Source organism: Sander vitreus, chromosome 3, assembly GCF_031162955.1.
Source record: "Sander vitreus isolate 19-12246 chromosome 3, sanVit1, whole genome shotgun sequence".
NCBI lineage: Eukaryota > Metazoa > Chordata > Actinopteri > Perciformes > Percidae > Sander > Sander vitreus.
The window spans coordinates 5235505-5251397 of record NC_135857.1 but is presented as its reverse complement, the minus strand read 5'-3'; the positions used below and the strand labels follow the sequence as shown (position 1 = coordinate 5251397).

Sequence of the window (15893 nt, the reverse complement as noted above, 5' to 3'; positions counted from 1 at the left end):
TTTGTATTTACACTTTTGCAGTTACATTATTATCGCAGTTATCAGTCCTGGTGTGTGTGTGTGTGTCCATGTTATCTACTGGGAGCAGTGCTGATAGTCTGACAGCAGCAGGCAGGAAAGACCTGCAGTATTTCTCCTTGACGCAGCGCGGTGCAGCAGCCTGTCACTGAAGGAGCTGCTTAGTACTGACAGAGTCTCCTGTATGGGGTGGGATGAGTTCTCCATCATGGAGGATCATTTAGCCACTATCCTCCTGTCTCTCACCTCGCCTCGGTGTCAAGGGGATATGATATCCGAGAACAGAGCTGGCCTTCCTAATCAGCCTATCAACACAGACCTAATATTTCCCTAACGTGGACCTGCTACTGCTACACTAAACGTTATTACAGTGTCAATCACACCTTCTCATGACTCTCTGTTTCCTCTCCTTCCATCCTTTACAGGAAATGTCTTTGTGGTAAGCCTGGCCTTCGCTGACTTGGTGGTTGCATTCTACCCCTACCCTCTGGTGTTGTATGCTATCTTTAATGACGGCTGGTCACTGGGTGACACTCAGTGCAAGGTAAGCCATGACTGTATATCTAATGCTGATTTGTTTTAAAGTTTTTAACAACCTTGATCTTATTTCTGCAGTTCAGCTCAAGTCAACTTAAGTTATATAATCCAAGTCACAAATCCCTAGTTTACCTCAAAGTACAATCTGTACATCCTAGTACACCCTCTGCCCTTGATTTAGATAAGGAAAAACTCCCAGAGGAGGGATACGTCTCCCAGGACAAACCAACATGCAATAGATGTTGTGTGTACAGGGTAGACAGAAATAATAATATTAATATGGAGAAATGTCAATAATAGGTAGCTAGATAGCAAGAAGAATATGCAGATGTCGAGGAACTTCGAGGTGTCCCCAAAACAGGTAGGACCTAAGCCACATGACCTCCTGGTTACATTTGATACAGAGGGTGTCAGAGAGTCAGAGAATGGCGGACCCAAAAGCAGAGACAGTAGGCAGTGGAATAGTATGAAGATGTAATTACCAATGAAAAATATACAAACAAAAGGAGTCCTGGATAAAGCAAGCAAAAAGAAATCCAAAATGAAGACCAAGACAAAATAGAATACAGCAACCAGGAACACTAAGACTAACCGGGAAGACCGAACACACGCAATACAAAACAGAAATACAAATGCAATGATCTGACACAAGACAAGGGCAACACAAAGACTAAATACACAGGGTAACGAGGTAACAAGAGACAGGTGACACAAGGGCTGGGAAACAGGTGACAGACATCAGACAATCACAAGGGCGGGAAAACCAAAAGACAGGAAGTAAAACAAGACAAGACAGAAAACCAGACTACCAAAATAAAACAGGAAACAGAAACATACATAACCATAACAGAGGGAGAAGACACAAGATGCATTGACACTGTCTGTTGGACTGGGTAATGATATTAGAAGTAATTCAATCAGGAGAGACTTTGTTGCAAATATGCAAAAGGTTTATTTGTCACATATGCACAAGGTTGAACTGTATTGAGTCTTTGGGGATTAGATTCCATCGCTGTGTAAATAATATTTTATAAGGGAGTAGAGAAGCCCCGAGTGGGCAATAATATTCCATGATGGAGTCTAGACACTGGTGGTGGTGAAGGAGTATGAAGACCGGAAGGAAGAAGCCAACAGGAGCGGTCCGCTGGAGGAGGCCCCGAGGTGCCGTGGATGACGATGACGGGAGGTGAAAGGGGAGGAGGAGGGTTGCACGCTTTGCCTGGAATGACAACTGTCAGCTGCAGAGAGAAGAACAGATTTAAAGCAGGGATGCAATGCTGTGATTGGCTCTTGGAATTAATGTCCAATTCTGGTTGCTTTAACTGAAAAGTGAACGCCTCGAATCAGCTGATCAGTTTAGGAAAGCGAGGTAAATGAAGCTTAGAAGTCTTCCTGAAAAAATGTACGCTGAGCTTCATTACTATATATCTATTTGTCATTTGGTTAAAGATTTACCTCTTGAACCACTTGATTTGGTGCTCAGTAAATTAGTCTTTGTTTTTATGGCTGTAGGGTGCACAAAACTTTGTTCTTCTCGCTGCCATTTAACTGCAGTGCTGGGAAAGTTACTTTGAAACTGTAGCTCATGAAGCTAAGCTACTTTTTGTTTGGAAGTTGTTAATACAGCAACTGTTAGTGGCAAGTTACCCTAACATTAAAGCTATTTCTCATCAAGGAACAGAAAACAAATGCACGTATTATTGTATGGTGTTTTTATTACTACAATGAGCTGTTCTCTTTCTCTTTCTCTTTCTCTCCCTTTCAGGTGAGTGGCTTCCTGATGGGCTTTAGCGTCATTGGCTCCATCTTCAACATAACAGGCATTGCCATCAACCGCTACTGTTACATCTGTCACAGCTTCAGCTACGACAAGCTGTACAGCTACCGCAACACGCTGCTGCTGGTTGCACTCATCTGGCTGCTGACGGTCATAGCCATCTTGCCCAACTTTTTTGTTGGCTCGTTGCAGTACGACCCACGCATCTACTCATGCACATTTGCACAGACAGTCAGTACATCCTACACCATCACAGTTGTGGTCATTCATTTCTTTGTGCCCATTTCTGTGGTCACCTTCTGCTACCTGCGTATCTGGATCATGGTCATCCAGGTGAGGCGGAAGGTAAAGTCAGAGGTACGCCCACGCATCAAGCCCAGTGACCTGAGGAACTTTATCACAATGTTTGTGGTGTTTGTGCTGTTTGCTATTTGTTGGGCACCACTCAACTTCATTGGGCTCGCTGTTGCTATCAACCCTGAAGCAGTGGCACCTCACATTCCAGAGTGTCTCTTTGTGGTCAGCTACTTCATGGCTTACTTCAACAGTTGCCTTAATGCCATCGTCTATGGTCTGCTGAACCAGAACTTTCGCAGGGAGTACAAGCGGATCGTCATGTCTGTATGGAAGCCACACCTTTTCTTTCAGGAGACATCCCGGGGGGGCACTGAGGGCATGAAGAGCAAACCCTCGCCAGGACTCAATAACAACGAGCAAGTAAAAGGAGAAACTCTGTGACACTGTTTTCCTTCTCTTTTATCTCATCATCCCTCCTCTTCTGTGTATACTTGTGGCGTGTCATTTATCAGACTTAAATCTCTACTGTGCCAAAGCAATGGAGTCTTAAAAAATACAGAGTGACCAACATAGACTGTGACCAAGATTAAAATGAAAGAAGACTACAATTGAATACAATAGCTTCATTATCCATTATTTCAAGAGTGCCATTTGTAAAACCTAAGGCTCATCAATTTCAGTTCGTATTTATTTTATCTGAAGAAGACATTTTTGTAATAGTAGAAAAGCTTAATTTGATTTGAAAACCTGATTTTGAAATTTATTGATTTAAAGTTGATTTTATGGTTTGACGCCTGAAACATTGCTCATCTAAGTTTACAGTAAATCACCAGAGATGATGGCAAGTACACCTCGAAATAAGTTTCTGCTAACAAAGTGACGTCAAAAATAGCGACTAAACTATTATTATTATATTAAAGTTATTATATATTAAATAATAATAATAGTAATAATAATGATAGCTTGCATTTCATGTCGAATTTCAGGGGACCCAAGGACACTTTACACAAATGGAGGCAAATGGAGGCAGACAAACAAATAACACAAGAACAGCGAATACTAGTGACCATGTTTGCAGGGGATAATAAAATGAACTGAGTCAATAGGCTGTGGTAAACAGGTAGGTTTTCAGGAGTTTTCGAAGGAGTCCGTAGATGCAGCATTACAGATTTCTCCCAGGAGAGCATTCCAAAGGGTGGAGGCTGAGAAACCCTTGTCTGAGGACCGCAGATTCCGGGAAGGTTTATGGGGGTGGAGGAGATCTGATGAGCACTAGGGGGAAAGGGCATAAAGGGATTTGTAGGTGCAGAGGAGAATTTTGGGAGCTAGTGAAGGTGGATGAGGTTTGGGGGTGATGTGCTACCAGGGCTTTGTGCGGGTGAGAACCTTGACAGCTGAGCCTGTCCAGGGCTATCCTGAGTACACAGGACTGGACTCAATTGCCTTTATCCAGATGGGAGGTGATAAAGCCATGGATGAGTGTCTTTGCCACAAAGTCTGTGAGTGACGTCCGGAGTATGGGGATGTTTTTGAGATGGTAGAAAGCAGATTTGGTAAAGGATTTAACATGTGACTGGAAGGAGGTGAAGTCCAGAATGAAACACTGGTTGCGGACTTCAGGGTACAACCCATTCTTATTCCTAACTCTTAAAATACTGTCAATGTCACCCTTTATAAAATCACCCTTTAGCGTCTGTATGTGCCGCACCTAGCATAGCAGTTGCTCAACCGCGGCGCTGTAAGATGACGTAGTGTTCAGAGCGACAACGGTAGCGAGTTGTATGATTGACCGAAAATCATAAGGAGGTAGGTCGGTTGAAATGGGTCAAACAATGCAGGACTTTCGACTGTCAAAAATTGACATCAAAGGCACCAGACCAAGCATAGTTTTTTCACATTAGCCAGCTCTGACTGGGGGATCCCAAGGCGTTCCCAGGTCAGGTTGGAGATATAATCCCTCCACCTAGTCCTGGGTCATCCCCGAGGCCTCCCTCCAGCTGGACGTGCCTGAAATACCTCCCTAGGGAGGCGCCCAGGTCGGCATCCTTACAAGATGCCCAAACCATCTTAACTGGCTCCTTTTGACGCAAAGGAGCAGCGGCTCTACTCTGAGCTCCTCACGGATGACTGAGCTTCTCACCCTATCTCGTTCTTTCGGTCATGACCCAGCCTTCATGACCATAGGTGAGGGTAGGAACGAATACTGACTGGTAGATCGAGAGCTTTGCCTTCTGGCTCAGCTCTCTTTTCGTCACAACGGTGCAATAAATTTAATGTAATACGCGCCGATTATCCGACCAATCTCCCGCCCCATTGTCCACTCACTCGTGAACAAGACCCCAAGGTATTTGAACTCCTTGACTTGGGCTAAAGACTCATTCCCTACCCGGAGTAGGCACTCCATTGGTTTCCTCCTGAGAACCATGGCCTCAGATTTACAGATGCTGATCCTCATGCCAGCCGCTTCATACTTGGCTGCGAACCAATCCAGTGAGTGCTGAAGGTCACAGGCCAATGATGCCATCAGGTCCACATAATCTGCAAAGAGCAGCGATGAGATCCCCAGCCCACCGAAATGCAACCCCTCCCCACCCCGACTACGCCTCGATATCCTGTCCATGAATATCACAAACAGGATTGGTGACAAAGCGCAGCCCTGGCGGAGGCCAACCCTTATCTGAAACAAGTTTGACTTACTGCCGAGAGATGGTGGAGGCCTTGGCTTTGATGACCATCTTAGTGACATTAGGATCATTTACATGGGAGAAGGAGGAGGGGCAGCACTCAGGCAGACATGCAGCAGAGCGAGCAACTCTCTATGACTGAGGATATGAGTGTAAGGCCTCCTCCACACTAGCTGCGTGGCGTGAGTGTGTCAGCTGCGTGGCCTGTCCGTTTTTACTTCGGCTCCAATGTTAACAGGTTAGAGCTTGCACACTGCCTGCGTGACACGCAGTGAAACGCGTGCATGCTAGAAATAGGACCGACTCCTATTTTTCACGCGACACGCAAGCACGTTGGAAGCGTTTCCAGGCAAAATAGAATAAGAAAATATGTTTATATGTCATTTTGACACAAATACATTTAATAAATTACATTTTGATGTTTGAAAGTCTCTAGGTTTTGACATAAATGCAGATATAAATGTAATTTAAAAAAAAAATAATAAATAATTATTTTCAAATATTGCACCTGTCAATACAGAACAAAATATTCTGTAGCCCATTTTGCCGTCAATACTGCCGACGTTGCCTTTGCTGTGATCAAATCAGTATATATTTATGTTTAACATGAAGTATACTACTGCTTGAGTGCAGTTTTGGGAAACATACATGTGTACAGACAAGGCTAGCAGCAGCAGCAGCGCCACGTCAGACACGTTTCTGGTGTGCAAAGACATAGAAAACGCCACGCAACAGAAACGCCACGCTCACGCCATGCAGCCAGTGTGCAGCCGGCCTAAGGATATGAAGTTTGAGGTGGTGGATCGACATGTAGTATATCTGATTGCAGGTCAGACTTGGTGCTAGTATTGTTAAAAATACATAATATAAAAATCACCTAATTCTCAAAAATACTTTAACGAACCTAATCTGTGGTATAGTAGAATTAAACACAAACACTATTCTGCACTAGTACTGGGACACCTTTACCTTCGTGCCCTTTTCAGATCAAACCTTTTCAGTTGCACTAGTGTTAAGGCTGAATCTCATTTCTCTGTCTTACCCCTTACCCCCAGCCCTTGTCCCTCGAAACCGAGTGATAAGGGCTAGGGGTAAAAACATACCCCTATGAAATGAGACACCACTTGGTTACGGTTACGTCATCAAACATCGTCGCTAGCCGGCTGCTACGTCACCAGAGGCAACAAGTGTTGATCACAAACTTCCAAGATGCCGTCTGCAAGTGTGTGTATGTCGATTGCGTCGGCTTTAGTGATGTTTTTGCAATTGTCTGCGACAAATAGCAGAAATCAAGCGAGAAGAAGAGGTCTACGTCTACGACGTCTACGAATGCTGGTGGATCAGCTTATGGTATGTATGGATTAGTTGCAAACAACATTATGTTGTACTTAACGTTAACCGAACTAACCAACACAGTAGCTAGCTGAGCTGGACTCGCGTACATTACATGGACTTGTATTATATTGTAATACGAACCCAGTAAAGATTTATGTGTATAAGTATTATTTTGTCAATTTTTGTCCCAGTCCATCCCTGCTTTGTTCTGGGGGGGGGCAACTCTAGTCACGATGTGTTTTATTTTGGGGGGGAGATGTAACTGTACCCACTGTGTGCTTTGTTGTGGGGAAGGGGTGACGTAAGTATTATTTTGTTGATTTTTTGTCCCAGTCCAGCCCTGCTATGTGCTTTGTCCTGGGGGGGGGGGTGGAGATAACTCTAGTCACAATATCTTTTATTTTGGGGGGGAGACGTAATTGTAGCCACTATGTGCTTTGTTGTGGGGAAGGGGAGATATAAGTATTATTTTGTCGATTTTTTTGTCCCAGTCCAGCCCTGCTATGTGCTTTGTCCTTGGGGGGGGGAGGGAGATAACTCTAGTCACAATGTGTTTTATTTTTGGGGGGGAGACGTAACTGTAGCCACTATGTGCTTTGTTTTGGGGAAGGGGAGACGTAAACAGTTTAAAGTACTTTGAAGGGGCAAACATTTTTCCAACTCAGCCCATTTTCTGTGTGTGAAATAGTTTTCTTTTCCAGACTGGTGCTCCAACAACAAACTGTGCCATAAACCCCAACATGCCTGTACTGCGCATGTGGTTTGATGTTGAGACTGAGCTGAGACAGGATTTCCGCCTCACCAGAACAGCGATGCACAGCTTACAGAGGCTTTTGCAAAGGGAGCAGGACCATGGCTGGGGTAATGAGCTTGAAGTACTCATGTACACCTATTGGCTGGCACATGGACTCTCATATCGGGTGGTGTCCCGTGTCTTTAATGTACCAAAGGCTACAGTTCACTGCATCATCCACAGAGTGGCCCAGAACATATGGGACAATCTGAGGAGAGCAATCTACTTCCCTCAAACAGTGGACCTGCCTGCAGTTGGTCAGGGATTTGTCAACATTTCAGGAACCCCTGCATTTCACAATGTGGTTGGAGCAATCAATGGCAGCCACATACGGATAAAACCACCCCAGCGTCACAGATTAGACTATTTGAATTATAAAGGCTTTTACTCAGTCAACATGCAGGCAATATGTGACTTGAATGGCAGATTTCTGGACATTTTTGTGGGGTACCCGGGGTCTGTCCATGACACACGAATAATGAAAAACAGCAGTTTTTATACCATGAGATGGTATCCCCCAACGGGCTACATCCTTCTGGGGGATGGTGGGTATCCTTCCTGTTTGGAAACTCCGATTTGCCTCATCACCCCATTCAAGGAGCCAGTGCATGGACAAGTACAGCAGCGATGTAATTACTATCAGTCAAGGGGGTGCATCATAATTGACTTGGCGTTCGGCATGATGAAGACCAGATGGAGGTCAACGCTTTTCAGAGCTTTGGAGGTGAAGCCCACGTAAGCCCAGGTAATTGCTTCATGTGCCTTTTTGCACAATGTGTGTATGGACAATGGTGACACACTGGTTCCAGATGAAGACATTTCAATGGATGACACCCAACGTCCCCGTGAACACATGGCATACAATGAAACCTCTGGGAATGACACACGAAACAGACTGGCTGCCCTAGTTTCAGACAATGTGCAAGCCCCATGAACATGTTATATGCATGTATATATTTTATAGATCTTCAGATGTTCATTTTGATGGTGGTGGTGGATATGAATGCAGATGTTCTTATCTGTGTACTACTTAGGTCTGTTTGCAATAAATATTTGTATACACACTGCATGGTGTTTTGTATATCTGTTTCAGTTATCACGGTTTTGAATGTCATTGATGTTCAGAAACACTTTCTTTGTTAACAAAAATCTGTCTTTATTGCCCAATAAAGTAAACATACAAAAAAAACAAAAAAAATATTATTCTGTATACTGTTTACAGAATAGCAATACAATAGCAATTTACAAAAAATATACAATAACAATTGAAGAGAGGGAAGGAATAGTGCAATAACAGTGTTGTCTAAGATTTAAATATGTAGTGCAAGGCAGTTCAGTGCAATGGTAATATATAAATAACAATATTGTAATTGTAAGATTGAAATATACATGAGGTAGATGAGCAGAACAGTGTTGATTGACTTTGTTCAGTGTAACGGTGGGGGCAACAAATGTCACACATAAAAAAGGCACTCAAATGTATAAAACTCCAAAAAGACTGTGCAAATGGCAACCAAAACACTGGGTGCGGGAGTTGGCAGTGGTGAACTGCTGGCTGCAGAGGTGCTGGCTGGGGATGAGGGCTCAACAATCTCCTAAAGGAACAAGATAAATCTTGATTTACAATCCACAAATGTTTGTGACCATGTCATGTGTAAATTATGTTTCTATATATGTATATATATATATATATATATATATATATATATACTATATATATATATATATATATATATATATATATATATATATATATATATATATGAATGAACAGAAGAGAAATCTAAATCAAATCAATATTTGGTGTGACCACCCTTTGCCTTCAAGACAGCATCAATTCTTCTAGGAACTTGGCTGGTAGGTTATTCCAAACATCTTGGAGAACTAACCACAGATCTTCTGTGGATGTAGGCTTCCTCAAATCCTTCTGTCTCTTCATGTTATCCCAGACAGACTCGATGATGCTGAAATCAGGGCTCTGTGGGGGCCATGCCATCACTTCCAGGACTTCTTGTTCTTCTTTACACTGAAGATAGTTCTTAATGACCTTGGCTGTATATTTGGGGCCAATCATACGCATCCCTGGTGGTATTGCATGATGGATAAGTATCTGCCTGTATTTCTCAGCATTGAGGACACCATTAATCCTGACCAAATCTCCAAGTCCATTTGCAGAAATGCAGCCCCAAACTTGCAAAGAACCTCCACTATGCTTCACTGTTGCCTGCAGACACTCATATACACTCAGATTTTGACTCATCAGTCCAGAACCTGCCAGCCAGGTATGGCTTTTTGGCTGCAACTCTTCCATGAAGACCACTTCTGGCCAGACTTTTCCAGACAGTAGATGGGTGTACCTGGGTCCCACTGGTTTCTGCCAGTTCTGAGCTGATGGCACTGCTGGACATCTTCCGATTTCGAAGGGAAATAAGCTTGATGTCTTTTTCATCTGCTGCACTAAGTTTCCTTGGCCGACCACTGTGTCTACGATCCTCAACGTTGCCCGTTTCTTTGTGCTTTTTCAAAAGAGCTTGAACAGCACATCTTAAACACCAGTCTGCTTTGAAATATTTGTCTGGGAGAGATCTTGCTGATGCAGTATAACTACCTATATACTAGAATTGGTTGATCATACACCTGACTACAAGCCTACAAAATCCCTGACTTTTTGCAAGTACCTATAAGAATTGATGCTGGTTTGAAGGCAAAGGGTAGTAACACCAAATATTGATGTAAATTAGATTTTTCTTTTGTTTGCTCACTTTGCATTTTGTAAATTGATAAAAATACACAATCATTATTTATATTTCTGAAAGCATTCTTAGTTTACAGCATTTTTCACACATTTTTGCCTAAGACTTTTGCACAGTTCTGTGTGTGTATATACATATATATATGAGAAAGAGAGAGAGCATTACAATAAGAACATGTTAACATTCTGCTATTCTGAAATTCATACATACCATGACGATTGGCGTGGGATCATCATAAAAGAATGCCGGAGGGTCGATTGAGGGCCTGGCACCCAACACCTCATGCATGTCTTTGTAAAATTGCCAGGTTGCAGCGGTCACTTCCCCCCTGTCCGTACCTGACCCTGTTTTGGGAGTTCTTAGTTCCTGGAAGGACACACAACACACACTAAATTAATGCCTAGAACCATATAGTATGCATTCATTGCCTTGTATTGAGATTGAAGATGTAGGGTTTTTTTCTTTAACGGAACATCACATACCTTGTATCTTTGCTTAAGATTTTCCCACTTCTTTGATGCCTGTTGGCCAGTCACTTTTCCCTCCAACCCAATTTCTTTCATCAGTGTCCTGTATCATAACCAACAACAATGTACATGTACATGAACAGGAATGAATTACAAATGATTACAATAATACAGTACCAAGACAATAATGAATGGCTACAACATGAACGCATGACTCACTCCCATAGTTGCTTTGCAGCATATTTTGATTTTAGAAACTTCGGTTCGTTTTCAGCCCGAAATTGGATGAGCTGCCGGGTTTCCTCAGGCGTCCCTATATGATACAGAATAGTATATGTAAAGCAAGTATCGATGGCTTCAAAGCAAGTAGTGTTATGCACTGATATCAAACGAAATTCGCTGCTAATGGAGTTTAGTTAACACTGTAGACATGCATGGAGTTCTAGTTCATGAATCTAGTTCATGGAGAGAAATGTGGGACTGCAAATAAGCAATGTAACGTTAGCATAGCAAACTAGCGATTTTTAAAAACGTTTCAATTACAAACATGGTTGCAAATATATATGTACAGGACTGTGTAGAGCACAAAACAAGACTTTCGTAATTTTGAAATCAATTCTTTAAGCCGAAAATACTTACATTTATGGGTCTCTCTGGACGATCTGGCTGCCATTGTTATCGGTTACGCAGTGTATTCTAGGTACCCCTTGCTTTCAAGTAAGCTCGCGTCTTTGCTTGGTTTTAAGGGGTATCTAGCCCTTCCCGTTAGCCCTAGCCCTTGAACAAAATGAGAACTGGGATAGCCCTTACTCTCACGTGAACGCGCAAAACTAAGGGGAAGGGGTAAGTGGAAGGGGTAAGACACAGAAATGAGATTCAGCCTTAGACTCTAAATAGAAAAATTGTCTGTATTACCCCATTTCACTTTCAAGTAGTTCCAAGAACTAAGAATTCCTAGAAACTACACTCGGGGAACTAAATCAGGAAAAAACTGCAAAGATTAGGCATATTAGCCTGCAAAACAAAGTAATGTCTGCTACAAAGCCCCAAAAAGCCTGTAATTTTTGTTGCATAGGAACATCAACTCAAAATAATGCAACAATAAGTAGGCCTATTTTAGAAATAGAATACCATAATGAATGTGAAGAGACAGAGTTTCAACTGCCTCACTTTTGTAACTTCAGCATCGTACAGTTTATGTATTCTCGTAACAATAGTTCCCTTCGAAGGTAGCTTGTATGATGGGTCCCCTGTGGTGATCTGAATGATGTCTTGAAAACACAGCTCCTGAACTATGTTGATGGGCCTGCGGTCTGTAGCGACCCAGCGATTGCCCTAGTTACCTTTGTCGTTTTGTTGACCAACTTGCCCTGGCTGCACTCCACCAGTGTAGTTTGACGAGCATGGCTTGTCTCAGCACTAGCATCTTTGCTAACATCAGCAAAAATGTGTTTCGCCTGAAGATGGTACTTCAAACTTGTCATGCTTTGTTGGAAGGACAGTTCATCACTGCAATAAGCGCACACAACTTTGGTTTTATCAAAACTACCATCTGGAAGCTTTTTATAAAGAAACTTGCCATTCAGCAGAGTGGGCACTGTCCTTTGTCATTATTTCCCACGTTTGCTGAGCCACATGTATCACACGAAGCGTAACCATCCTTTACATTAAAAAAACACGTTAACGGTGACAGCCCTAATACATATATATAACTACATTGAATGAAATAGCAAATTAAGTTTTGTTTAGTCTTATCTAACTACATATCACTTTTTTTAACGTTGAGAAATTTGAGAAATGTATTTTTGCATTGTTGATTTTTGTCATGGGATTTTCACCTGGTTTTTAGTAGTCAGAATATTGAACGATAACTTCCATGCTTCTTTACAATAAGAAAACCAAAATTGATGAGCCTTAAACATGTATTGCAAATTATTATAAGATGTATTTATTTGATTAGGACAACGCATATTAATCAACATTTCTGTAAATGTGCCAGTGTTAGCCAGATGGTTACTTTTCAACTGTAGTCCTAGCTACCTAGCATGCACGTCTTTATGGTGGGAAGAAACCCACGCAAACATGGGGAGAACATGCAAACTCCGCACAGAAAGGCCCTGCCCAGACCAGGGATCAAACTCTGCCCAGACCAGTGATTGAACTATGCAGTGCCAACTTGCTGTGAGGCAGAAGTGTTAACCACTGAGCCACCGTGCTGCCCACATTATGTATCATGTTGTGTACACCTCAGGGTGCATGCCTCCTCTACTGTGTGGGCAATGTGTATTTGAAAGTGAAGGCACCTAGAGATTAGTAATTTAGGTGTTTTGCATTTTCAAGTCTATGATGGTTGTCTGAAAGTCCACACAGTGGCTACTGCATCCTTCTGTATTTCTGTACTGTATTTGTAGTGTACTACTGTGTTTTGGCGCACCACATGTTTTGAAAGTTATACTGTATGAAAGAAATAATTATAAAATAATTGTTCTCTTTTTTATGATAACAATGGGCAAATGCACTGCAGCATGATGAATCCCAAACAGATGTATTTCACTGTGTTACTGGAGGATGTCTCAAATGTATTGTCGTGTATTCCCACGGTTTGTCAAAAGTGCATGATTTATTGTTCATCAAATGAAGATTTTACCAAAAAAACATGCTGGAAAAAGGCTATGGTGGGGTTACAGGTATATGATTAAGCTATTTTACCAACTACCAACTACCCTATAGTGTCTCAGTGTGTTCACACCGAACAGGAATTTGCATGTGAAGTCAAAGCAAAGGTGCAGCTGGACATGAACACACACACGCACGCACGCACGCACGCACGTACACACGTCAGTCCTTATTACAAGCCAGGTGGCCAAAAGCATGTCATTTTGTGTTTAAACATCCATTATCAATGTCTCTCAATGTCAACCACTTTCCCTATTAGTTAAGGGGTGTGGGGGGGGGGACCAGTGTGGGATGACCACTTATTTTTCCTGTTGTTGTATTTCACTCCATGTGGTGCTTTTTTTCTCTATTCAAACTACTACTACTACTACTACTAGTACTACTACAAATTTGACAAAAGCAAAGAAATGAAAAACCCACCTGCTTCAAATGTTATCAGCCAATTTAATCAGTTATTATGCTTTCATAGATATGAGACAGTATGGCCCTACTCTGCCTCCTAGTTGGCAGAGTCAGCCATTATCATCTATTGGTAAGCTGGATCACCCACCCATCGTACTCCTCGGCTAAGCTGTAACTGTAGCTAACTGATACTGCTAGCTCACCTAAGCTAGCTAACGTTACAGCTCAACCAAGGAGAGAAGGCAGACATTGTTACGGCCAAAATCTCCAAACCTGGGCAACTCGCACCAAAAAAAATCTAGATTAAGGTAAGAGGGAACTAACCAAGTAACAATTGTTTTGTTTGAATTCCGAACTGGACTCCCATAGCCCATACCAAGGGCTATGGTTACAGCCCTCTGAACCTCCTAGTACGTTTAGCAGGCCCCCTCTATCCCATATCTATGAGGCTGGTAACCAGTGATAACGCCCATTTAATGGAGTGATAACATTTTAACTGGTGCAAAATCATGAAATTCAGGGACAGAATAGATTATATGAAAGGGTAATTATATTATTTATACATTAAACACTATTTTTTCATAATATTAAACTCCTATACTGAAGTGTATCAGTCCTCAGTGGTGTGGTGTTACTTGGACTGTCCACAGCAACACATCACAGCTCAGCAGGTTACTCAGCTGTAAACCTGAACAGATGCATGAGTTATGTAAGAGGTCACATAACCAGATATCTATGTCAGTCTTTACATTCAAATGGGGTGGAGCTAGCCGTACCCATCAATGGAATAGAAAATTTGTTTTGATAACACGTCAAATTTCAAAGTATAAACAGGCTTTTAATGTACTAAGATGCTAGGATTTAACATGGTTTTGGATACCTGGCTTACAGTTTGCATGTGTACAGTCAGTACAGTCACTGTTTAAAGAGCCCCTATTATGCTTTTTAGGATTTTTCCTGTACTTTAGTGTGTTATATAGTTTTTGTGTATTTAATAGATATATAAAGTACTAAAAAAACACATTTCACTGCAAATGGAGCTTTCTCTCTCACAGACAGCACTATTTCTCAACTGCCTGAAAACGGCTCGCCCACATTCCTGTTTGAAATTCCTCCATTAGTGATGTCACTGATTGAGAATGACAGTTTTTCATATATGCTGCTCATATGTTCTGCCCGAGCAGTACAGCCTGTCCAGTGGCTTGTTTGAATTTGATTGACCAATCACAACAGAGTGGGCCAGCTGCCCAATCAGAGCAGACTGGGCTTTTCAGTAAGGCGGGCCAAGAGCTCAGACAGAGTGTTTCAGCAATGGGTATGAGAAACATGTTTTTGAACATCAAAACAAAAGGAGTATAAAAAATAAAAAGGGTATAATAGGGGCCCTTAAAGCAAATAAACTGAACAAAGTTCCAGACCTCTCCAGCTGTCATATTGGTGCAATAATGTAAGACAAAAATGTGCTTACTTCAGTGTGAACACACCTTTAGTCATCAGACAAATGCAGTACTATAACATTCTGATTTGTCTGTTAAATTGTTTGAACATTTAGGCATTAAAGCCTACAGTAAAGTAATAAAACAAAAACCCTGAAGGTATATAAAAGTGTACTTATGCAGTTTACAGGTTTTATCTTAGTAATGTTTAATCTTAGTAATGATGTGAATCACCAATTTCTCTATGCATTTCATACTTCATATCACGACCAGAGAACATGACAGCAAAAGAAGCTTACTCAATACTTGTAATGATGCTACTACTGTTTTTATTCAGTGTATCTTAGTAAACACCAAGGGCAACAGTTGGTGCAGGCTGATCTCCAGGCCTGTCTTGCTGTATTCCATTTTGGTAAAGAATGTGCACGAGTTTTATGGTTGATCTGTTATTGTATGTCTGAATTGTCTTTATTACTTCTGCTTTTAAGATGATAAATGGGTAGGAATTAATGTAGTAAATATCTCTGCTGTAAATGCAATGATTAAATGACAAAGAAAAGACGTTGTTTTGTTTTTAAAGGACCACTAAATAACTTTCTCATGGATTATTCTTCACCTAAGTTTGACTGTACTGACGCCAACCAACATAATCATCTCAAACATTTTAACAGTAACCCCACATGGCTTAATGAGTGAGCCGTGCAGTTTCAGGACATTA

At 41.7% G+C, this 15893-nt stretch overlaps 1 protein-coding gene across 1 annotated transcript in view; it reads left to right on the top strand.

Annotated features, from left to right (window-relative positions):
• The window catches only part of mtnr1ba (melatonin receptor type 1Ba), a 50524-nt gene extending 47454 nt beyond the window's left edge, over positions 1 to 3070 (top strand). The window contains exons 2-3 of the mRNA XM_078244921.1: positions 444 to 562; positions 2321 to 3070. Of these exons, the coding sequence (XP_078101047.1) occupies positions 444 to 562; positions 2321 to 3070 (869 nt within the window). The remainder of the gene's footprint in view (positions 1 to 443; positions 563 to 2320) is intronic.
• The last annotated feature ends 12823 nt before the right edge of the window (positions 3071 to 15893 follow it).